This window comes from Gadus morhua, chromosome 22 (assembly GCF_902167405.1).
Source record: "Gadus morhua chromosome 22, gadMor3.0, whole genome shotgun sequence".
NCBI lineage: Eukaryota > Metazoa > Chordata > Actinopteri > Gadiformes > Gadidae > Gadus > Gadus morhua.
In genome coordinates this window covers 3,381,397-3,407,365 of record NC_044069.1, presented here as the reverse complement: position 1 = coordinate 3,407,365, position 25,969 = coordinate 3,381,397, and the positions used below count along the sequence as shown (strand labels likewise).

The 25,969-nt window shown below is 45.1% G+C and overlaps 2 protein-coding genes across 5 annotated transcripts in view; both read left to right on the top strand.

Moving 5' to 3' along the window:
• The first annotated feature begins 971 nt into the window (after window positions 1-971).
• Window positions 972-25,969, top strand: part of LOC115535437 (major histocompatibility complex class I-related gene protein-like) — a 100,584-nt gene continuing 75,586 nt past the window's right edge. Inside the window, exon 1 of the mRNA XM_030346643.1 lies at window positions 972-1,140. Coding sequence (XP_030202503.1) covers window positions 1,086-1,140 — 55 coding nt within the window. The 5' untranslated portion in view covers window positions 972-1,085. The remainder of the gene's footprint in view (window positions 1,141-25,969) is intronic.
• LOC115535444 (major histocompatibility complex class I-related gene protein) overlaps window positions 25,497-25,969 on the top strand; it is a 142,320-nt gene continuing 141,847 nt past the window's right edge. For all 4 annotated transcript variants that reach the window (XM_030346656.1, XM_030346655.1, XM_030346658.1 and 1 more), the window contains exon 1: window positions 25,497-25,619. In XM_030346656.1, the coding sequence (XP_030202516.1) occupies window positions 25,523-25,619 (97 nt within the window). In that variant the 5' untranslated portion in view covers window positions 25,497-25,522. The remainder of the gene's footprint in view (window positions 25,620-25,969) is intronic.

The following is a 25,969-nucleotide window of genomic DNA, read 5'->3' as shown; positions in this document are numbered from 1 at the left end:
CTCTCATTTGGTATTGATTGGTGGAATATTTAAACACTGCCCTTTCTGTTCACTTTGTCAGATCGTCACGTTAGGTACTGTTTGCTACCTGACTGCCACGTGAGTGAGACTAGCGTGAAGCTCTTTAAAGAGAAGTTATAGTTTACTGTTCTTCCCGGTTTTGAACCCTGCCTGTTTTGGACTACGTCTTCTGCCTATCGGTTTTGGATCTCTTGCCTGTACCTGTCCGTCTGTATCTCTCTGCCTGCCAGCCTGTTTACGAACCCTGCCTGTACCTGGAATCTGATTTGCACGCTGGACTGTTTGGGAATAAATCCTTTTCATCTGCAATTGATTCACGTTCTGAGTCGTGACATAATCTTTCACTGATGCTTGGAAACCATGGCAATACGACCTCGTGTTGCCATGATTGTGGCTAGCACAATCGAGCTAGGCTGCTCTAGCATGAATAATTATTTTTTGTATTTTTAGAAAAGAATTGGAATTGGATTAAATATTGATGTTTTTTTTAATCATCGAAATGTAAAGATCACTGTACCCTTGTTTGGGGTTATTTGGTCAATAAAATCCCCCAAAAATCAGAAAACATTAACAATATACACACACACTCACAGACACACACATTCAACCACACATTCATAAACACACATATCAACACACATTTAGCTGAACTGTATACATCTAAACGTATGGATGAAGATTAGATATTGCTTAAAATTATGCCAAACATTATATATAACTGAACGTTATATCTTTCTGACCGTTATGTATAAGCGAACATTATGTATAGCTGAAAATGTTTAAAAATGATGTAATACTGAATATATATTATAGCCAGCTGGACATAATATTGTAAGAACAATTCATTAAGGGTTACATGAAACTTGGTCGCTGTAACAGTGTGTGTGTGTGTGTGTGTTTGAGTTTCACTTCAGAGCCGTATTGAATTCCTATTGGTCCAGTCCGGCCTCTCCCTCGTGATCAGTCTCTTGTTCGCTGGTTTCCTGGTCAGTGCGTCTGATGCTCGAGTCGGAGTCACGTCTCTGTGGATAATCTCATCGAGCTGTTCTTCTGAATACATCGATATGAAGGCGCTAATAGGGCTGCTGCTGTTGGTCTTTGGTCACGGTGTGTCCTCAGGTAAGACTGACTCAAGTTTGTACTTTTCAAAACTATGTTTCCAAAAGGTTTGGTTATTGTCCCTAAAGAGACAACGCTTAGAATCCCTTATTTGTTTAAAAAGCATTTAATTATCCTCTCTAATGAGTTAAGTTAATCCATAGCATGATTAATCTTTTACTGTGAATATTGTAGCAGGCCACTGAGGCCAGTGGGTGTGGGGTTTCCACAACACCAAGTTTCACAGTAAAAGCACATACCACAGATAGCAGTTCCAAAGTCTGGGTGATTTGTTGTACGGTATCTACAACCAGGGTGGTAAAATAGAACTCCACCTCCTTAAGGGCACACTCCGTAACCCGTAATTAGTCCAACTTATCGTTAATGTCACCCTGCACACTTTGCCTTCCCGCTACTGCCAGTGGCGGCTGGTCATCAAATATGATCAAACAATTTAATTTAATAGATTTGATTTCCTGTATTCTGGTGCATTTTGTGGATGGCCACTACCTGTTACCTGGCTATCACCTACTATTTATTCAGATTCATAGCCTACATCCTGACTTGCAGGGCCTGGACAATCTTACACTGCATATACAGACCTACTTCATGGCCATTCTACCAGCCATTGCTATTTGACTGTGTAGCAACTGCAGTAGCTGCTATCATTGCTGTAACACGGGGAATTGGTTAGCCTAGCGATGGTTGTACTTGCACTTGGTTCTATGAACATCCTGTTTGTACCGACAGCGATATATTGATGCACTTCTTATGACAAATGTACTTATTGTAAGTCGCTTTGGATAAAAGCGTCTGCTAAATTCTCTCTCTCTCTCTCTCTCTCTCTCTCTCTCTCTCTCTCTCTCTCTCTCTCTCTCTCTCTCTCTCTCTCTCTCTCTCTCTCTCTCTCCGTACAGTACTCCCAAAGATGCGATCTGTAATTTGCTAGCCCTCCCGTGTGGTAGCCTGCTCTCCCATTTAACCCCAAATACTCCAGCTTAATGATCCTCAGGCCTGCCTTGTTAAAGGGAGGAAGTCCATGCAAGGCTTGTGGGTGGAGCCAGCAGGTTGCTAGATATACCACTCTCCTCACTCCTCCCTGCCGTCTGCCACAATATTTAAACTAATAGAAGAACATTTATTTTGGTGAAAACGAAACCAGCACACTGGTTTGATGACGTCGTTCCTAAATGTAAAATCTATTATCAGAAACAAAGATTAAACTTCAGTAAGGAGGGAATCTGATGTGTACTTTAAGTCTACTTTTAATCCTAAGTATTATTTGAACACAGGGATTTCTTATTATTAACTTGCCAACATTCTTGGATAATCATCACGCACACGCACACACGCATATACACACGCAGACGCACAATTATATAATTATTATCATTGCTATCAATATATTATTATGAATTAAAATAATGTAATAATTATAATATTAATTATTATCATTCCAACGATAGCAATGTGAAGATAGTTAAAATGCCAGAATCTAATACAGAAATTCACCAATATACTGTGGCGAGCAGCGAGGGAAGGATGAGATTGGAGCCCAGGTTAAACGATGACGCAACTCTCGTGCCCCATACACCGCACGACTACGAGAGCTGCCTTTATTAAACACGACGAACTAAACAGAAACACGGCACACCTGACCAACACACACAACACTCTCACTAATGGTCCCGATCATACAACACATCACAATGAATACACAAACAATAAAGACCCCAAACCCGTAAACCCCACAAAACCTACAACAAAACAAGTTGACAAAAGGCAATAAAACCCCTTTTCCCCAACCGGCATCTTGGATCCCCAGGATCCCCGGCGCGACCCCCGTAGGAGTCGCCACAATACTTATAATTATAAATACATTGTAATAGTTATTTCAATGATTGTTTAGTATTTATGTCAGCAGTAATGATTAAGAGGCAGCAGATTGTGTTTTAATTAAGGCTCTGGACAGCCAGTGCTGTAGGCTATAGTGAGAAATTTGGATGTCAATAAGATCAAACTAATGGTGCGTTCACACCAAAAGACACATTTGTCGCCTGTTCGCGTTGTCGCCCAAGTTTTGTCGTGCGACAAATCATAAACTGTTGCTGTGCAAGTTTTGTGAGGCGAATTTGCTGCTGTTCACCCCAGACTGCACTGCAGGGAACGGTTGGCCGGTTGAACGCTGATTGGCTGTTACGTTACACATGTCACTCAGTGGCCAAGCTGTTGAACGCTGATTGGCTGTCATCACATGAATGTCGTGGCAAAGTTGAAATATCTCAAGTCGAGCAAATTTGTCGGGAACATGCTCGCCTGTGCAGGGCGAAAGTGTCGCGCGACAAATCAAAACTTGTGTTTTCTTGCATGTTTTCTCTAGCGAAGTTTGCCAGATTCGCGTCTCTACGTTCACTTTGTATGGGATGGTTTCTCCCCTTCGCGTTTGGTGTGAACGCACCTAATCTGTGCGTTCACACCAAACGCGACATTTGTCGCCCGTTCACGTTGTTGGCGAAGTTTTGTCGCGCCACAAATCATAATCTGTCGCTGTGCAAGTTTTGTTGCGCCACAACAAGATAACCACCATTGCATGTCTTTACCTTTTGGGGAAGAGGGAGAGACGTCGGAGGACCCGACACAGTATATTCACAATATTGTAATGACCACGGAAGAGGCAGTGAATGAAGTATTGAATAGACAGAGGTTTATTAGATAGGCCTACCAAATAAAACGTTGTAACACCCAAGACCAGAAACATAGCAACGCCGGTAAACAAACCCCGAGAAGCCCAATCCCTATGAGAGCTCCCCGCGCTACGGCCATCCGGAGGCGCACAGAGTTTTTTGCCGTGATATTATCCATACAAATATTATATTTTATAGGCTACTATTATATCATATATAGAGCTCCGGGAGTCGCAAACGGCAACATTCACTTTCTCCTCCATGCTGCAGTTCACCCCGGACTGCGCAGCACCGAGTTTGACGGTTGAACGCTGATTGGCTGTTACGTTACACATGTGACTCAGTGGCCACGCTGTTGAACGCTAATTGGCTGTCATCACGCCAAATTCGCGTCAAAGTTGAAATATTTCAACTCGAGCGAATTTGTCACGGCACAAATCCTTGTGAACTAGCTCGCCTGTGCACGGCGAAGGTGTGGCGCGACAAATTAAAAAATAATCACCCGATACGCGTCTCTACGTTCACTTTGTATGGGATCTTGTCGCCCCGTCGCGTTTGGTGCGTGTGAACGCACAGCAAAGGTTCCTACATTACCTCGACGGCCAGAGGGCGGAGCCATTGGACAGGGGGAGGGGCCATAGGGAAGGGGTTGGAGAAATAGAGCAGGGGGAGGGGCCATGCGCCTTTCTGTTTCGAGGGATGGACAGTAGTAACATGTCTGTCTGTCTATAGTAACTAACTGTTTTAACCTCTCTGTCTGTCTGTCTGTCTCACTGTCTGTCTTTCTATATTAACGTACAATGTTAACCCACCTGTCTGTCTGTCTACAGTGATGTACCGTATTAACCTGTCTGTCTGTCTACAGTGATGTACTGTATTAACCTGTCTGTCTGTCTACAGTGCTTCACTCTATGCAGTATTTCTACACGGCGTCGCGTGGACTTTCAACCTTCCCAGAGTTTGTTGCTGTTGGGATGGTGGATAAAGTTCAGATTGGGTACTATGACAGCAACATACAGAGTATAGTGCTGAAACAGGCCTGGATAGACCAGTTCCACAGTGATCATCCAGGTGAACTGGAGAGGTACACTAGAATGGTTCAAGGTAACCAGCAGAGCATCAAATACGAATTTGGGATTCTGAAGATCTTGAACCAGAGAGGAGGTAAGTCTATATCTAATGTCTGACCTCTCACATGTAGATATCCATAATTTAACCCCAGAATAAAGTTTCACCATACTCCTAAAAAACACACGCACACACGCACGCACGGACGGACCCCTGTGTAACCGCATAGTTTCTGGCGTTGTCTGCGTTGTGTTTGGTTGAAAAGGCCCAGACCAGGATATCTTTGAAGGCGATCTCCGTTTATTCTGACAAATGGGAAAATATAACAATATCCTTCGGTCAACTCGTAACGTGAGCTCCTACACAAATTAAATTACAGAAATATGTTAGCGTACTACACAATAAGTTTAAGCGAGGCAAAAACATGGACATTTCTGTGAACACAGTGTCGCTCACCTCTCCCGAGTACAACATCAAAAGGGAAGAGGCCAAAGCGTGAAGCACATTTATAGGGGGGACCCACGAAAGTGAACGTCGGGGTACAGAAACTAAAACACAAACGTTCCACATATTGACTCAGGAGGCCGGACATGTCAGGTTATAACTATTTAAATCAGATTTTGTATAATGCTCCATACTACGGTTGTGTAATTGACTGTTAAACCCGCACGCACGCACATACACTTAGTCAGTGTGGCAGTACACAGTGTATTAGTACTCAGTGAAGCAGTATGCAGTAGTAGTAGGCCTACTCAGTTTTTGTATAGACATTTAAAAAAAGGACCAAGGCCTGTAGTGTGTGATCTTGAGTGTCCAGAATCCCAATATTAAATCAATATTTTTTTATCACAGTATTATCTACTGCTAGATATGTCTCATCTCATGAATCAATGAAAATTCTTCTAAAAGTTCATAGTTAACATGACAAAATGGCCAACTCCAAAATACAAATATAATTAAATTCACAGAAAACGTAACATGATTATAGCTATTGCTTGGAGGTAACGGCTCCTAATATTCTTAAATGCCCCCGCAGTGATTAATATAGTAATCTCACCTTTAATCAAGGAAACGTTTTGCGGGTCTGCAGGCTGCATAACCGGCATGTAAACCTGCTGTGCTGCCGTGTGTCTAAACAGAATATTTGTTCCAGTCCGTTGGATCTTCATTCCCGAACACGAGCAGGTTAACACACACACATGTCCAGAAGTATATATATATATATACACACACACACACACACACACACACACACACACACACACACACACACACACACACACACACACACACACACACACACACACACACACACACACACACACACACACACTTCTCACTTAGCTCCCCTGACAGCGATGCTCCTTTCAGTGCAGCAATTTTCTGGTGCCGTATGTTTTCATCCATATCAGAAATGCATCTTTCTGCATTCCTGGCAGACATGTCTTTAATCCTGGAGAAGATTGTGACTTTGTTTGTTAAAGATCCCATGGCATGGAAATTTCACTTTCTGAGGTTTTGTAACATTAATATGAGTTCCCCTAGCCTACCTTTGCTCCTCCAGTAGCATAGGGGCGATGTCACCTCCCCTTTCTCTGACACGCGAGGCACAACCACCGCCATGAAGCACCACCGCCATGAAGCACCACCGCCATGAAGCACCACCGCCATGAAGCACCACCGCCATGAAGCACCACCACCGCCATGAAGCACCACCGCCAAGAAGCACCACCGCCATGAAGCACCACCGCCATGAAGCACCACCGCCATGAAGCACCACCACCGCCATGAAGCACCACCGCCATGAAGCACCACCGCCCGGCAGGAATCCGCAAACAATCCCTTTCTCCTCCATGTCATGGTTCAGTCTACTTTAGATACTGTATATGTGGACGGGGAAGAACCAGAGACGTCGGAGAACCCGACGTCGTTTGAGATTCATAATATTGTCTGGAGGCTCACAGCTTTTGGCCGTGATAATATATATTGTATGATAGATATGTATAATATGATATTATTTAGTTATAGAGCTTCAGGACTCCCGCCGGAGCACCCGGAGTGTTCTAGAATATTTACAGAAGACAGCCAAAGGCTGTGTGCGCCTACATACATCCACTTTAAACAGAGCGCATGGTACCGTGGCCGCAAGCTGCTCAGGGCCACACCCCCACCCTCCTCCTCGACCCGCCTTGCTCCTCCTCATTTGCATTAAAGCTACAGACACCAAAATAGCGTGTTTGGGGAAAGCTCAATGTGCGACTGGCTCGGAGTGGCTGTAACTCTGCACCACGGCTGAATTTCAGGAACGTCTTCAAATACTGTGTTAGGGGCCAACTAATATCTATATTAAAGCATCCATAAAGTAGCATGCCATGGGATCTTTAATCCGTTAAAGATAACCTCTGAATTGCTGAGGAAAGCCTCCTTAATATATCATCCATCAGAGAATCAGAGTAGTTCCACAGACAACGATTTCACAGCAAAGTACGCACACAGCTCGGTCTGTCAGGGAATAAATCAGACTTAGCTTGTCCAAGACGGCTGAAAAAGGCGACTATTACAAAACCTACTTCCTTAGCTCCTGCCATCATCAACTTACATGGAAGTAAACAACAAAGATAGCTAGCGGGCTAGCGGCGTCAGCTCCACTCGTCTGCTGGTCAGATGAAAGGGTGAGGGTGGTCTAGGGCGGTGTAGTCTAGGGGTTGGGGGTGAAGGGTGGTGTAGGGTGGTGTAGGGATGTCTAGGGCGGCGTAGGGTGGTGTAGGGCGGCGTAGGGTGATGTAGGGTGTAGGCGCTGTAGGGTGGTGTAGGGGGCTGTAGGGTGGTGTAGGGTGATGTAGGGGGCTGTAGGGTGGTGTAGGGTGTAGGGGCTGTAGGGTGGTGTAGGGTGATGTAGGGGGCTGTAGGGTGGTGTAGGGGGCTGTAGGGTGGTGTAGGGTGTAGGGGCTGTAGGGTGGTGTAGGGTGATGTAGGGGGCTGTAGGGTGGTGTAGGGTGATGTAGGGTGGTGTAGGGTGATGTAGGGTGGTGTAGGGTGTAGGGTGGTGTAGGGTGTAGGGTGGTGTAGGGTGATGTAGGGTGGTGTAGGGTGATGTAGGGTGGTGTAGGGTGGTGTAGGGGCTGTAGGGTGGTGTAGGGTGATGTAGGGGGCTGTAGGGTGGTGTAGGGTGATGTAGGGGGCTGTAGGGTGGTGTAGGGTGATGTAGGGGGCTGTAGGGTGGTGTAGGGTGTAGGGGCTGTAGGGTGGTGTAGGGTGATGTAGGGGGCTGTAGGGTGATGTAGGGGGCTGTAGGGTGGTGTAGGGTGGTGTAGGGTGTAGGGTGGTGTAGGGTGATGTAGGGTGTAGGGTGATGTAGGGGGCTGTAGGGTGGTGTAGGGTGATGTAGGGGGCTGTAGGGTGATGTAGGGTGATGTAGGGGGCTGTAGGGTGGTGTAGGGTGATGTAGGGTGGTGTAGGGTGTAGGGTGGTGTAGGGTGATGTAGGGGGCTGTAGGGTGATGTAGGGTGGTGTAGGGTGGTGTAGGGTGATGTAGTAGGTTGTAGGGTGGTGTAGGGTGTAGGGGCTGTAGGGTGGTGTAGGGTGATGTAGGGGGCTGTAGGGTGATGTAGGGGGCTGTAGGGGGGTGTAGGGGCTGTAGGGTGGTGTAGGGTGATGTAGGGGGCTGTAGGGTGATGTAGGGGGCTGTAGGGTGGTGTAGGGTGGTGTAGAGGGCTGTAGGGTGGTGTAGGGTGATGTAGGGGGCTGTAGGGTGATGTAGGGTGATGTAGGGGGGTGTAGGGGCTGTAGGGTGGTGTAGGGTGATGTAGGGGGCTGTAGGGGGCTGTAGGGTGGTGTAGGGTGGTGTAGAGGGCTGTAGGGTGGTGTAGGGATGTCTAGGGCGGCGTAGGGTGGTGTAGGGCGGCGTAGGGTGATGTAGGGTGTAGGCGCTGTAGGGTGGTGTAGGGGGCTGTAGGGTGGTGTAGGGTGATGTAGGGTGGTGTAGGGTGATGTAGTAGGTTGTAGGGTGGTGTAGGGTGTAGGGGCTGTAGGGTGGTGTAGGGGGCTGTAGGGTGATGTAGGGTGGTGTAGGGGGCTGTAGGGTGCTGTAGGGTGGTGTAGGGTGGTGTAGAGGGCTGTAGGGTGGCGTAGAGCTCAGGCTGGTCTTATTTTTTCCTCTATTCCTTAAAGGTTGGGTATGGGATTTGCGAAACACCAGCAGATTCTGAAAACACAACTCAAATGGTCCTACCCCCTCTCCTTCAACACTGACTCTGACTCCACCCATTCCAAGTACATAGACGCGCAATCATGCACGAGCGAACACAGATGCGCGAGAGCGAGCCATTAGCTAGTTAGCTAGCTCCAGTAGCTACCGCAGGATGACAACAGAAGCTTGCTCTGTGTCACGAGCTTTGAGTACGTGCACGAAGGGGTCGCACGGGGAGCGGTGGAGGGGGAGTGCAGTACGACCGTTTGATTGACGTACTTACTGTCCAATGCCACTTGGTGGGTCTGGAAATCATTGGCTGGAGTTTATCGAGCCCTGCCCGTTCCACAGATGATTGACTTGTTTAATTGTCATGTCAGTACTTCTAACTCAGTGGCTGTAAGCGGGTTATGATAAGGATTTCAAGTAATTTTGCAAAAATGGCCAAAAAAGAGAATTCCCTACCCAACCTTCTAATCTAACCCTTTCTCTTTTCCCTCTCTCTCTCTCTCTCTCTCTCTCTCTCTCTCTCTCTCTTTCTCTTTCTCTTTCTCTTTCTCTTTCTCTTTCTCTTTCTCTTTATCTCTCTCTCTCTCTCTCTCTCTCTCAGGTGTCCACATTTTTCAGAGGTTGTTTGGTTGTGAGTGGGATGATGAGGATGGTACTGCTGATGGTAATGAACAGTATGGTTATGATGGAGAGGACTTCATATCGTTTGACCTGGAGACCCTGACCTGGGTCGCTGCAGTACCTCAGGCTGTCCCCACCAAACAGAGATGGGATGGGTCACGAAATTGGAATGAACAGAAGAAGTACTTCCTCACCAAGGAGTTTGTTGATTTGCTGAAGGAGCTCCTGGTCTATGGGAAAAGCACTCTGCAGAGAACAGGTAGAGTCACATGACCTGGTGGGCGAGTCCCTGTTCTCTCTCCCTCCCCCTCCTCTCTCTCCCTCTCCCCCCCACCCCCCAGCTCTCTCTCACGCTCCCCCCTCTCTCTCTTCCCCTCCTCTCCCTCTCTCTCTCTCCCAACCCCGCCTCTCTCTTCCCCCCTCTCTCTCTCTCTCTCGCTCTCTCTCTCTCTTCAGTTTTGGTAAATGGCATTTATTTCTGCATAGTTTATTGTCGATAGGTCACTGTAAATTATTTTTTCAAACTTTTTTGTGCGAAATGCGAAAATTCACGTCTCGTGAATCTCATTAGCTGAAACACGTAGACCGTAGACAGCTGTATATGATACTGAACAATCTGAACGAGGAACTGAACCACCATTTCATTGTAAAGGTAGATGATTATGATTACGTGATTTTTGCAATCTCATCTTTGGTTTAATATCATGTTTTTATTAGAAATGTAAAGCCTAAAAGTGCTTACTGGCATTTTAACTCGGTTTTAACTTTTGATAGACAGTATAGGGAGGTGTTTATTTATTTTTGGGATGTTTGTAGACATAGAAACATTTGTACCTTCACATCAAAAGCTGTAGAAGATGCAACATCGCAGAATAGCTCAAAACGCAACACTGTCCGAAATGTTTACAGCTCATATCGATCGCGATTTTGCTTTTCCATTTAAAGGAGCCGCGCTTTTTGCCTGCACGCTCGAAGATGAGGCAAGGGCTGCTGCTGATGCCGAGCCACAAAAACACAAGATAGTCATAAGATTGGTCAATAGAAAAAGAATAATAAGCATAAATACATAAAACACTGAATAACTAATTGATGGAGCGATTGCTTATATGCTAGATTATGGCTTAGTTGATCGCTATTGTGTTTCTGTGTGTGGGTGTGGGTGTGGGTGTGTGTGTGTGTGTGTGTGTGAACTGTTTATTATGGAAAAGATCCGCTCAACAGGAGCATTTGTGCCAGGCAGACAAATGGCAAACTGACAAATTAGAAATAGATTTTTGTGCGGCATCTCCCTGCTTCTGAAATGCGCTCACGCCGCACATCTCCACCCGCCGCTCGTCCGCTGGTTTCCATCAGCATTCCACTGTGCGACCATCCCTGTTGCGTAATGTGGATTGCGCATGCCCTCATACGTTGTTGAAATCCTATGCTGGATGCTTCATTCTTTTAAGTGTTCTTTAAGCTAATGATCGGGCTATAATAAGACCACGTTGGCTATAAAATCGCAGACAAATTCGATGCCCTGCAATAGCCGCAATTATTCTCTCACGCACCATGATGAAAGAAGAAAATGTGTGGTAGGAACTAGGATCAAAAGATCTCGCGTATGTTTACTGGGACCCACGCCAGCGAGAGACATCTACATTCCGATTGGCTGGCGGTCATTTACAGCCGAAACGCTACTAGCTCATTTGCATAGAGTTGAGCTGTTTTCAACTCTCATTTACAGCATTACAGCTTTAAAGCTATCGCTCAAGCGTTTTATCGCTCCTAACGCTTTATCGCTCATGTCTAATAGAAAGTGACTGGGCGTTTGTCGCTCAAAACGCTTTAAAGCTTTTGGTTTGAACGCACAGTTAGGCAGTGGTGGGACCATGGCAAGACCAAAATCTAACTTTTATGTCAAGAGCAAACCCTCAATGTCCCTAGAGACATCACTAGATCTATGAAGGACCTGGAGATAGATATAGTGTAACTAGAGTATTGAATTGATCTCCTGTAGTGAATCCACAGGAGATCGAGGACATACTGAAGCCCTCAAAGTAAATGCAGGAACTACACGCCGCCCTGCAGGGCATGCAAGGGCGGCGGACTCCCGACATAGACGGCCTCACAGTCGAGTTTTATAAAGCCTTTTGGGACATCTTTACTAACGATTTTATAGATGTTTTTAATGAGAGTCTGGCCTCTGGCTCGATGCCCACTTCATGCCGCAGAGCGGTCATCACTCTCCTCCCAAAAAAACACGTTGAACAATACATCCTCTGGAAAGTTATGGGTAAATTTGGGTTCAGCGCTGGTTTTATAGCTAAGCTCTCTGTCTGTCTGTCTGTCTGTCTGTCTGTCTGTCTGTCTGTCTGTCTGTCTGTCTGTCTGTCTGTCTGTCTGTCTCTCTGTCTCTCTCTCTGTCTCTCTCTCTCACCCTCTCTGAGTGTCTCTTTCTCTCTCTCTCTCTCTCTCTCACCCTCTCTGAGTGTCTCTCTCTCTCTCTCTCTCTCTCCCCCCTCTCTCTCCCCCCTCTCTCTCTCTCCCTCTCTCTCTCCCCCCCCCCCCCCCCCTCTCTCTCTCTCCAGAGCGTCCGTGGGTGTCTCTGCTCCAGAGGAGCCCCTCCTCCCCAGTGGTGTGCCATGCTACAGGCTTCTACCCTGACAGGGTGGTGGTGTTCTGGAGGAGAGACGGCCAGGAGCTCCATGAGCAGGTGGACCCCGGGGAGGTCCTCCCCAACCACGACGGGACCTTCCAGGTCAGCGTGGACCTCAACCTCACGGCCGTCCCACAGGAGGACTGGGGGAGGTACGAGTGTGTTGTCAAGCTGAGAGGCATCGAGGACATCTCCACCCCCCTGGACCCCGCCCTCATCAGGACCAACTGGGGTAAGACTGGTGTTGGAGGGGATGGAGGTGGGGAACACATGTCTCACCACCTCCATCTGACCTCATCACAACCACTGCCAGGTGTACCTGGACACTGCTGAAGATACTGGGTAAACACACAGCTCTCAGGAGTAGCTCACTGCAGCAGAACAGGGTGGATTGTGGGTAAATGAGTTCTATGAATAGGGCTAGGCTCAGATCAGTCCCAGAGTGACCCTGAGCTCCAGAACTGATTCTAGAGGAATAGTTACACTGACGTTGTGTTAGTCGTGTGTGTAGCATCACGTGACCATAGACATGTGGTTCAATGATGGAGGGATGGATGGGGGAGGGTCTCTGTCCAACATCTATTATTACACACCTGATTTTATTTGTTTGATGTACCTTCAGAGGACCAGAGTGGCCCCACCGTCCCCATCATCATTGGGTTCCTTGTTCTCCTCCTCGCTGCTGCTGCTGCTGTTGTTGGAGTCCTTCTGTACAAGAAGAGGAACGGTGAGTGGATCAAACTCTCCAGGAGAACAGACACCGGTGCTGTGTTCCAATATCCATACTATCCGAACTTACTAGCCTAAGTTTGAGTACGTAGGGCGTTCCGATTCAGATCGGGCGGAAATAAGTGTGCTGAAAGGACCCGGTTGGTGTACTCAAAACGGTCAAATCGCGATGTGTGGATCGATGTACACTTTTCGTACTCAACGGCAGCCATCTTAGCTATGTAGTGGAAGAGGGCGGAGCCAGGCTCAGTCAAAGTCTGCGAATTTTCCACATAGCCTGCATTAATAGTCATTTTGTAGTTTTTATAGCTTTTATAGCTTTTTATAGCAGCTAGGCGTAAAGAGTTCACCGTTCAAAGCGTGATGTTTATTGCGGGGGAGGAGCCGCGGCGGCAGTCGTGATCGTAATTTCCGGTTAGTGCACCACGGAATTCGATTTGGAACAACACTGACATCTGAAAATGAACGCACTTAGTAAGTGTGGATAGTGTACTTCGTTTGAGTGTACTCATGGAAGTATGGATATCGGAACACGGCACTGCACTTCTTCACCTGCTCTTACTTTCTGTCCCCTTCCAAAAACCTATTAGTAGTCCTCACCCACTAGTGGTCTGGTGGTAAAACCCTCTCCACCTCTGAATGATGAACCTCCTCCAATGTCCACAGTGACGTTGTGGCATTAAGAATATGAAAGTATAATAACATGAGGATATTCACCACTGTTACAACACTAAACATTTCTCTTGATCCTTAGATTCAGACAAGCGTCACAAACCAGTGATTAAAATTTGTTTTCATTGAAGTTCTGTTCTTATGAATAACACCACTACCAACACAGAGACCTTGGTGACTTGTCTAGCTCACTGGATGATACAGCTCTATAGATCTGGAAACATCTAGCTCACTGGACTATACAGCTCTGTAGATCTAGATACATACATCTAGCTCACTGGACTATACAGCTCTATAGATCTAGATACATCTAGCTCACTGGACTATACAGCTCTATAGATCTAGATACATATATCTCACTGGACTATACAGCTCTATAGATCTAGATACATCTAGCTCACTGGACTATATAGCTCTATAGATCTAGATACATCTAGCTCATGACTTCACCTCCTCCCATTCTGATACTTCCCAGGTTCTGACACCAGCTCTGAGAACACTGAGGGGCAGAATCCGGCTCCTGAGGCCCAACCTCTGACTACAGTCAGTACTTTACCACTTTACAATACTTATTCAGAGTCATATGTTTAGTTACATTTATTTGCAGCCTACTTTATCACAGCAATAGTAACTAACTATTTTAACAGAACTTCACAGTAATAGATCAATAGTCATATTTGAACAGTACTTCATCACAGTAATATTTGAACAGTACTTCACTACACTAATAGATTAACATTAACAGTCATATGTTAACAGTACATCATCACAGTAATATATTAACAGTACATCATCACAGTGATAATGTGTTCAATGTTTAATGCTGACTCGTGCTTCCTTGCCGTTTAGGTTCAAAGTTCAATCGTAAAGGGGCTTCTCATGTTCAGCTCAAGCCCCGAGGAGCTGTGCATCAATCCACTAGTGCTCAGCGGCCAAGCCTGGTATTGCAGCTGTTTAAGCGGGCTGTGGACGGGTCCCTCGATTCAAGGGGCCCAGAAGTAGATATCTCCGTCACTCCAATACAAGTGGGGGACAGGAATGTGTCTCCGCAAAAAATGTCTGGATATCAATCAATGGCTCATAATTATCTTTATGCCATGTCCTAAAAAAAATGTAAGTTTTTTCTTTTCAAACAACAACCTCAAGCGATTTATTAGCCGTTCTCCTCTATTTTTTGCTGGAGAAGGAGGGGTGTGCAGCTGAAAGGAGTCGTAGTGAAACAAGTGTTTCGACCTGGCATCCGAGAGGGCCTAGTTCAGTGCTCGGTTAACGTGTCCGATTTCTAGACTGGTTCAGCTGCTGCTCAATAACTCTCGGTCCTCTGCTTGCGATCATTGTGATTCACCATATATTGATCAATTTATTCAAAAGATCCAAAGACAAAGAACAGGTGCATTACGGTATCAATTTATATTATTGTTAATAGTCTAATTAACATTTCAGCGTTGGTATTTCCTTTTTCATTTGCTTGTTTAGCAACTATGTATGACAGTTAACAATGTTGGTGAATTACAATTATTTATAATAATAATAATTCATTATATTTATATAGCGCTTTATATGTGTAGGCCACTCCTACATAAGTTATTGATTGCATTTTTCGTAAATAGTTGGAAGGAATCTGTTTCTTAAGCAGTGTGACACTTGGAGCTTGCATGACGGAGCACAAGTTGGCACAAAGCACTCAAAACTGCAAAAATAAATTGTTCAATTTGTAACATGCTTGGCTCTGGCATGCACATAAACTGGGGAGGCCACATGCAGGGTAAAGGAATAACAATTATTTATTAAATAAGATTGAACAGAAACTAAGGTAAAGTTAATGGGATGTGGTGTAAGTCAGTAATATGTGATGTAACCAAAAGTGTGGTGTGAGATCAGTCATGGAAACAACCAAACAAAAGCTTAAAGCCAGCAGAGGAGAGGAGATTGGGGGATTGGCACGGCAGGTCTATTCTACACTCCCCAATCAGCAGGGTCATTGCACACACCTGAGACCTTCTTCTTCTTCTTCTTTCGAGTTTATTTGGCGGTTGGCAAACCAATATGGTGCATTACCGCCACCTACTGTTTGTTTTAGAGCTTCGATGGAGGTTATACGTTATAAACTATGCAAAAGAACAAAGGTAAATAAACAAAATCATATAAATAGAAAACAACAGATTAAATTATAATCTGTCAAATAAACCTGTTGCTTTTAGATACCTCAATACATGTTTCCATGCTGGTGGTCTCAGTGAGGAAAAGGAGAGTAAACCCTCTAAGGTCAAGCTTGTTTGACCCAAAGCTTTAACATTTTTCAACAGCTCCCTTCTCTCCAAATTGTACGCTTCACATCGTAGTAAAACATGCTCCACTGTTTCTCTTTGGGCAAACCCCTGTTTCATGTTTGCCTATGATGTTCATGGTTAAGGCATGTGTGCCCTATGCGTAGTCTTGTGATGATAACCTCACATCTTCTGTTCCAGCAGCCCTGTCTCCTTGTTACCACCTGCCTCTGGATTCTATGCAGGAACCGACCCTTATTTTCCCTATCCCATTGTTCTTGCCACACCGTGTTGATTTCTGATTTAATTATTGTTTTAACTTCAGATTTACTTAATGGAACACCCAGCTGTATATCCTGTTTCAGTGCCTTTTTTGCCAACATGTCGACAACCTCATTGCCTTCTACTTCAGCATGGGATGGGACCCATAAAAAGCCCACCGTTATTTGCATTCTTTCTATTTTAAACAAACTCTGAAGAACCTCATAAACTAGATCAGGGGCCGTATTCACAAAGCATTTTATCTTACCGCTAGGAGTGCTCCTAACTCGCGCTAAAACATTTTACGTAGGAGTTTTTTCTTAAAAGTTATTCACAAAGCCGCTGAGACCTACTCTTACTAAGGATAAATCACAAAGAGTGAACTAAGAGTGACGCGCCGTTGCTATGGATTACGTCAATTCTCGTGCACGAGTTTAGAAGCGGTCAGTTCGGTGATTGGTTGTTCAGACGAGCCCACTGAATCACCGAAAAACAAGGAAATAGCCTAGGCTAGAAATGAATTCCTATTAAGTAGTTATAGTGCAGTTAGCAGAATACACGCATGATGACCATTTTGTGCAGACCACGATAATGACGTTGTAGCCTGCACGTTCAAGAGAGAGAGAAAGCAAACAATAAAAATACGTAAAATCTAAAATAAAATAAATGTTACGAACTACCCAAGTGTTGACTGATTTGTGCCAAGGTGTTTACCTAAAATGTGTTTTCAAAGTGATCCCTAAATGCCTGTCCACTCGGTTCCACACGGCCAAATTCCTTGTAATGTTCCGCCATCATCATCATCATCATCATCCTCATCATCGTCTGGCTGTGGAATGTTCCTCCGCTTGCAGAGGTTGTGTAGAATGGCACATACAGTGATTACTGTGCTTGCCCTCTCTGGGGTGAGGCGTATTTCGTCGTGGAGGACATGAAACCGACGTTTCATCTGCCCAATTCCTCTCTCCACAACATTTCGTGTATGTTTGTGTGCTCGCAAAGAGCCAATACGATGTGTTTTACGCATAGGACTCAGCGTAATCTGCGTAATCACTTACATGTTACACTTTAACTGTGCTCCCGGTTGTGGATTAAGGTAGGGTGTCTAGAGCCACGTCTTGCATGGATAGTCACTGTCACCCAGCAAGTGACACCCAACTGGTACATCTCAAAAAGCTGCCTCAGACCGCTCACCATTAAAATGCGCGAATCATGGGTAGCTGAAGATCCAGGCCACTTTGCAACAACATCCAGTAGGCTATGTTAAAATTTGCATCAAAAACAACCTGCGTGTTGATGGAATGCACTTTCTTCCTATTGACGAACACGTCCTCGTCTTTTGATGGCGCAATTATTTTTATGTTTTATAAGTTATATATATTTTTTTATAACTTATAATTTTTATAACATTTTATTTCGGGACTAATCGGATTATTCCTGTTAGTCGGGGATGTTATTGCATCGCGCATTAACTCCACAATAATTTGAATACCCTAACATGTCGTCTCGCAGGCATTTTAAGATTCTTTGTGAATAGGTCTTACTGAGTTAGGAGTCCTCTTGAGGACTTTTAAGCTCTCCTAGACTTAGGTGCTACTTTTAGTCCTAAAATACTTTGTGAATTGCTCTTAGTGAAAAAAGTTAGGAGTCCTAAATTTAAGAGTGACACGCCCATTATTTTTAGGAGTTACTCCTAAATTCGCCAGTTAGGACCTACTTTTAGCCCTAAGATCCTTTGTGAATACGGCCCCAGGCCTACAGGTAGATTTGCCATTTGAAATGCTGACTAGAGCTGCCATTGAGTCTGAGCAAATGATGCATCTACTTGACCTTCCCTCTTCTATCCCCAGAGAGCCAATAAAATGGCTAACAGCTCCACTGTGAATACTGCTAAATGATCTGACGTTCTTTTGATAATTGATACATTAAACTGTGGTATGTGTACTGCAGCCCCTGTCCTACCTGTGTCTGGATCTTTTGACCCGTCTGTAAAAATTTGAATTGACCCGTTATACTTATCACTTATATACTGTTGTATCAAACTATTCATCCCTCCAAATTCATTACATTGTTTTGATTTCTTAATAATTTCAAGATCTACTGTCGGCATGGGGGAAAGCCAAGGGGGAGTTGCTGGTAGTGGTAGGCTACTGTACAGCTATGTGTTAAATTGGATATCCCTAACTCCCTGCCAGAGCTATCTCCTACCCATCCAAAACTATTTAGCTTTGTACGCCCATGCTCCCAGCATGGCTCTAGAACTGATTTGGTTGGATGATCTTGTGTGTTTCCTTGCAAATTAGTCCAGTATGCCATGGACAACTGCATACGCCTCAAATATAATGGTAACTCTCCAACCTCCACCTGTAGAGCTGCAACTGATGAAGTCTTGAATGCCCCACAACACAGCCGGATGGCCTGTGCCTGTATTACATCACATTTGGTAAGATGTGACTTTGCAGCTGAACCATATGCAATACACGCATGCTCTAATGCTGATCTGATTATGGCAATGTACATTTGCTTAAGGGATTTCATGCTGGTGCCCCAGCTACTTCCAGCTAAGCACCTCATTACATTGATTGCCTTTTTGCATCTCATCACTCCTCTCTGGATATGTTCTCCAAAGGTCAGCTTACTATCCATCCAGACTCCCAGAAACCGAATAAGTTGTACTTGCTTTACCATTTGTCCATAGAGTACGATTCGTAAGGTTGGATTTTCCCTCTTCCTGGAAAAACATATCACTTGAGTCTTCTCAACTGAGAAACGGAAGCCCCACTTATTGCCCCATTTCTCTACTGTGCTTACAGCTGCCTGTAGCTTCTTTTCAGCAAACGTACCATTACGGCCTTTAACCCACAACGCCCCATCATCTGCATACAGAGACCTTGGGTAGTGGTCGCTCCCTACTGTACTGTCTTGAATGACATCCCACTTAGCTGTTGTAGTTGTGCAGAAACCAAAGTGAGGTCAATTGATGATTCTAACCCTCTTGACACATCTATTCTAGTTATTCTTCCATCATTCAGGCAGCAAGATCAATTGTTGCGGGGGGGGGGGGGGGGGGGGGGGCGGGTGAAAGAACAATTGTTGACAGGGGGGGACCAAAACTTAGCATTGGCCAAACCGGTTATAATTTTTTTTATTTTTAGGCGGCAGGGGGGTGTTGTCGCAGCTAAATGTAACTAATAAAGTAACGTGTAATCTAACTTAGTTACTTTTAAAATCAATTAATCAGTAAAGTAACTAAGTTACTATTTTAAGGAGTAACTAGTAATCAGTTTTCTGATTACTTTTTCATGGTAACTGTGGCAAAACCAGCAATATAACACCTAAACTGCCAACACTGGCGGCCGTCCAGTGAAGTATGACGTGTAATGGGCTGTGTCCAAAAGGAGCCTTGTTCCAGCGTCTTTTTCGCACAAAAATCCTCTAATTCACAAAATCCGCTCGCTTGAGGTGGTTGTTGAGAAATGCGAAAGGGAGTAAATGCGCGATGTGGGAGATGGAAACACACTTTTCGAAACAGCTATGACGTAGCGATTGATGAACCCAAAGGACTGACAACGTATATAACGCATAACGACCGGACATAGCAACCCTGCCGACACCAACTTGTAGTGTCAATATATTTTTCAGCGTTTGTATACATACACATCCTTCAGCATATATATATGATATAGGATGTCTATGTTTGCATTTCCTTTAATTATACTGTGTCCATTAATCCCTGATATATGGACACCTAGGATCTATAGCAAACCAGCTCAAAAACAAACACAACTTTACGTTGTATTGTACGCACAGAGAGACAATGCAATTCGTAAATGGGTGACCGGATTAAAACAGCAATGTAAAATTCAGCAATGCAAACACACACACTCAGCTGCACACCGATCTACGCACATACACTCAACACGCATTTAGCTGAACTGTATATATCTTAACATTACATAGAGGAAGATTATTTATAGCTAAACATTATGGCCGACATAATGTATATTTGTACATTATATTTTTCTGAACTTTATATCTGTAACGGGGGGGTTAGGCAGGACCCAAGTGCACAGACTGACAGTGGTGACAGGCCGGGCAGTCCAAAGGTTTATTGTTTGCACAGATGATCGGGCAGGCAGAGTAAACGGGGGCAGGCAAGAGTTCGGGGGCCGGCAGGCAATCAGGTAGGCTGGGGGTTCCGTCGGCGGGCGGGAAGTCGGGCAGGAAAGGGGTCGGTATCAGGAGGGAAGACAGGCAGGCGAGGAGCAGGAAACAGGGAAGCTGACAGACCGGCAGGTTGTGATGGCGGTCCGACACTGAAGCGCCGATACGTGCTTCATACCATAACTACACGAACCATAAAACCCACGGCTTCGAAGGTTGCCATGTTCCAGAAAAATCCAGTGACATGACGTCCGAAACAGCAACTGCTTCTTTCTCTGAATGAATCAACCTGAGTGGTTTGCGGAATTAGCACGACCTCGTTTCCAGTCTGAATTGTGGCGCCTTCAAAGCATAGAAACTTGAATGCACAACATTGCGTCTGCTTCATAGTAGGCTAGCCGATCTCATACTATGAGTCATTACATTCGTATTGCTTTATCATTAATTATGGAAGCATCAAGGAAGAGAGGTCGTTCTGACATGTGGGAACACTTTATTCTGCATCGCTCCTGATAAGGTGCGCTGGCTGTTAAATATTTAGATTAATGTAGGAAAAGTAGAGGTATAGAACTTTAACTATCAGTAAGCCTATAGTAAAAAAGTATCTATCTAACTAACTAATTATAGGCCTATGATTAGTGTAGCCATTTAGCTATTGCTTTGAAGACTAAATGCTTTTTATTTACAAATAATAAGGAAAAAAATATCTCTGCAGGTGCTTGGTATGTTCTGCGGAACTGAAGTACCATGGAAATACATCATCCATGAATAGGCACTTCACCGCAAAGCACAGAGCTGCTGTAAATCAGGGGAACACAAGTCATGGTAAGGTGCTTTATTATTAGACACACTCTATCGCAATATATTATTTCATTTCATGAATCATAGGCCTGCAATTTTACATAAATCTTTAATTTCTTTTGTTGATTGTATTTTTATGTCTTTATTTATTTGTTTTAGTGGACCGAAAGCAAGAGATCGATGAGGCTCTTGTAAACTTGATTGTAAAAGACCTGCAGCCTTTTTCCACCGTGGACGACAACGGTTTTAAGAACTTTGTGGCTTTTCTGGATCCTACCTACACTCTGCCATCCAGACGGGCTCTTAAGAACATGGTGGTCCAGAAGTATGAGGAGGAGAAGACCAAGGCCAGGGCTGTCATGCAGAGCGTTGAAGCTGTTAGCCTGACTGCTGATATGTGGACCTCCATTAATATGGACGCATATCTAGCAGTCACCTGCCATTATGTGGATGACTCTGCAAAGCTGGCCACAGTTCTTTGGGGAGTGCTGCCTTTCCCTGTGTCTCATACTGCTGATAACATCTCAGCTGCAAAGAGGTCGCTCACGGAGGAATGGGGCATTGAAGGCAAAGTCACCTCCATCGTTACTGATGCTGGAGCCAATATGATTGCCTCTGTGAGAAATTTAAATATTCGCCATGTGGTTTGCTTTGCAAATGCTCTAAATTTAGTTGTAAAAAAGAACCTGGATGAAACTCCTGGCCTGGCAGACGTCAGATCAAGGCCACGGAAGGTGGTGACATATTTTAAGACGAGCACCACAGCAAAAGAGGAGCTCAGAGAAGTGCAGGAGCAGATGCAGCGTCCAGTGCATAAGCTTATTCAGAAGGTGGACACCCGTTGGAATAGCACTTTTCACATGCTTCAGCGCCTTTTTGAGGAGAGACAGGCAGTGGGGGCAGCTCTTGCAACCCTTAGAACTGACGTGAGACCTCTGTCATCTGAGGACTATGACACCATCTCTGCATGCCGGAAATTGCTTGCCCCCTTCTACCAGGCAACGGTAGAACTCTCTGAGGAGAAGAGAGTCTCTGGGTCAAAGATCATCCCAATGATCAAAATGCTCATGCTTTACTTGTTTGATTCAATGGGGAAAGCAAGTCCCACCACTGCCAAACAACTGGGGGAGAACATGATCATTATGATGCAAAAAAAAATTGACAGTATAGAGAAAAATCAAACCGCACTGACCCATTCCACTCTGCTCGATCCTAGATTCAAAGCAATTGGTTTTTACAATCAATCAAATGCACAGGCAGCAGTAAAACGAATCACTTTTCAATGTTCAGAGTTATTAATAAGAAACACACCACCTGTCACTCTCGGGAAGAGCCCTCCACATCATCTCAACCAGCTCCAGCAAATGTTGAAATTCCATCAACGACAGGCAATGTTGTGAAAAGTAAAAAGGGATACAAAAAATGAAACCGTCGAGTACTGGATCAATCACAAAAATGTGTGAACCCTCATCTCTTCAAACTGACGCAACAATTTTTATGTACGCCGGCCTCATCCGTTCCTTCTGAACGAGTGTTCTCCAAATGTGGAGAAGTTGTGAGCAAGAAAAGAAACAGGCTCAGTCCAAAAAGTGTTGAAAAAATAATGTTCATAAACCAAAATCTTTGAGTATTCCCTGTCCCATATCCCCTGGCTACACACAACTTGTGCCATGTTTTCCAAGCACATCCTAATTTTTCCTACTCTCTCCCCAATAACACAATACACAAATACATTAATCTTTACTTGTAAAAAGAATGACATCTTTGCGCGCGCGCGCGCGTGTGTGTGTGTGTGTGTGTGTGTGTGTGTGTGTGTGTGTGTGTGTGTGTGTGTGTGTGTGTGTGTGTGTGTGTGTGTGTGTGTGTGAGAGAGAGATTTGGTGTGTGCACACTAGATTTATGTCACTGTCTTAAAGCCTCATGGCCGCTCTCTAGCCCGGCAAATTTAGTTGCAGCCATGGCACTTCACCAGGGGCCTCATGTACTAAGGACGCGTACGCACAAAAACGTGGCGTACGTCCTTTTCCACGCTCACGTTCAGATGTACAAAACGTGAAATGACCGTAAAAATGTGCGGTCCCCACGCCCACTCCAGAGCTGTCGTACGCACGTTTCTACATCTATTGTTCCTTTGGCGACACGCTGGGAAACTGGGAAAAAAGGTGAAAACAATGACTCAGAGTGATTTGCACATCAGAGACACACTAATGAACGATTAACACACCTTGCAATTATATGGGTGGCTATAAAAGCATGCGCAATGGATGAAGAAAAATGTTTTAAAAATGGCTGCGTTAGCGTTGTTAGAGGACATCGCAAATGGTCAAATCCGAAGGGAACGTATATTTAGGGAACGCGAGGACATACTCACAAATGATGATGATTGGCTCATGAGCCGATTTCGTTTCCCCAGGCCAGTATTACTGGAGCTGTGCGCAGAGCTGCGGCCGGCCCTAGAGCGCCGCACAGCCAGGAGCCAGGGGTTGTCCGTGCCCACACAGGTGCTGACCACGCTGGGGTTCCTGGCAACAGGGGCCTTCCAGCGGGAGCTGGCCGATCGGTCAGGAGTGTGCCAGTCCACCCTGAGCCGAGCCATGCCAGCTGTGTGGGACGGAATCATCATATGAGATTAATATGAGTCCAGACCGGCCTCATATGCATTAATGCATTATTATGAGATAATTAATGCATTCAAAGCCGAGCCACGCCGCCTTGCCCTGTGAATTCAGTTGCAGCGCAAATATAGCAGCAAATACGTTACATTCTTAACCCAGCAGCGGTGTTGTTCAGATACTGATTAAATGGGTTTGTTAACCATGCGTAATAGTATGGCTCCATGAGTATGCGCACATGTTCTATGTGTTCTTCATCTCTGGGCACTGCGTCCCTTTATGTTTTGCAGCGGTTGCATTTGTTCTCTGTTAAAATACATGGTTAATGTATTATTTTGGAATTAATAAATTTGAAAAAAAAAACAGGAACACCACTAGTTTCTGGCTACGCCACTGGTGTCACCGATCAAAGCGGCCACTCTCAAATCGAAGGGGGAGAGTTCCCCCACTCCCGTCCCCCCTCCTGTTGCGGTCACGCTTCGGCGGTGGGCAGAAACCCTCCGCTTCACCTCCACCTTGAGGTCTGACCACTTTTTTTTAATTTCAGAGTGTGTGCGCTGCTGAGACCCCACTGCATTGACGGCCTCGCAAACACGCTCCCACTCACTTCTTTTGTTTTGCATTTATCCCTGTTGACAGGGTTCCAAATAGCATATGCTTGCGCATTTCTACCTCGTGGAGCAAAATCTCGAGCTCGGACTCCGTGAAGTTTCGTTTTTTGCCTCTGTTCATGGTGCCAGGTGATCGGATTAAGAGGTGAATCTCAGGTCCAGAGGCCTATTTAAATGAAATTGCATATTTAAATGAGGGCGTGGACAGGGAGGAGTTTGGCACCTCGGCATGTGCGCTCAATTCCACGTTGATTGTGATGTACAAAAGAAACGTGCTTGGATCCATGCGTTCGCACACTTTGATGCATCTGAATTTATTTGTGCGTAAGACAGTTTCTGGGTTTTGGCGTACGCCAAGTTTCAGTATGAAATCCACGCAAGTCTTAGTACATGAGGCCCCAGGAGAGGTCACTGTTACTGAAGCTTCAAGTAATGAACCCATTTTTCGAAACAATGTGCTTCAGTGGTTCAGTGCTTCACCAAAACTTAATTTGCCCATCACTACCGGCAGGGACTCGACAGCAGGCGGTTGGTCAGACAGTCGAAGGTTCGGGAAAAGGCAGGATCAGCGCTGTAGAAACAGTTCAGGAGTTGCGGGAAAGCTCGGTGAGTAACGAGAGACGATCTGGCAGAGACTGAGTGGAGGAGAGGATTTATATAGAGGGAGCACAGGTGAAGGTGGTTGGGTTAATTAGGGGAGATCAGGGTGGCAGGCAGGTGAATGGGAAAACCAGGAGCGGACCATGACAATATCTTTCTGACCATTATTTATAAGTGAACATTATTTACAACATTATACAGCTGAACATGGGGTTACATGAAACTTGATTGCAGTTACAGTGTGTGTGTGTGTGTGTTTGTGTGTGTGTGCGTGTGTGTGTGTGTGTGTGTGTGTGTGTGTGTGTGTGTGTGTGTGTGTGTGTTTGAGTTAGTTTCACTTCACGTTCTCCTGGTAACCAATGACGTCGCAGCCGTATTGAATTCCTATTGGTCCAGACCGGCCTCTCCCTCTCCCTCCGTCTCTTGTTCGCTGGTTTCCTGGTCAGTGCGTCTGATGCTCGAGTCGGAGTCACGTCTATGTGGATAATCTCATCGAGCTGTTCTTCTGAATACATCGATATGAAGGCGCTGACGGGGCTGCTGCTGTTGGTCTTTGGTCACGGTGTGTCCTCAGGTAAGACTGACTCAAGTATTTACTTTTCAAAACTATCCTTCCAAAAGGTTTGTTTATGGTCCCTGAAACGATGCTTAGATAGCCTAATTTTGTTGAAAAGTATTTGATTATCCTCTCTAATGAGTTAAATTAATCCACAACATGTTTCAGCTTTTACTGTGAGTATTTAAACTAATATAAGAACATTTATTCTGGTTTCAATTGTGAAAACGATCCAGAGCACTGGTTTGATGATGTCGTTCCCAAATGTACAATCTATTATCAGAACCAAACGTTAAACTTCAGTTAGGAGGGAATCTGTGTACTTTAACCAGTGGCGGATTTAGCAAAATGGGGGCCCAAGGCTAACA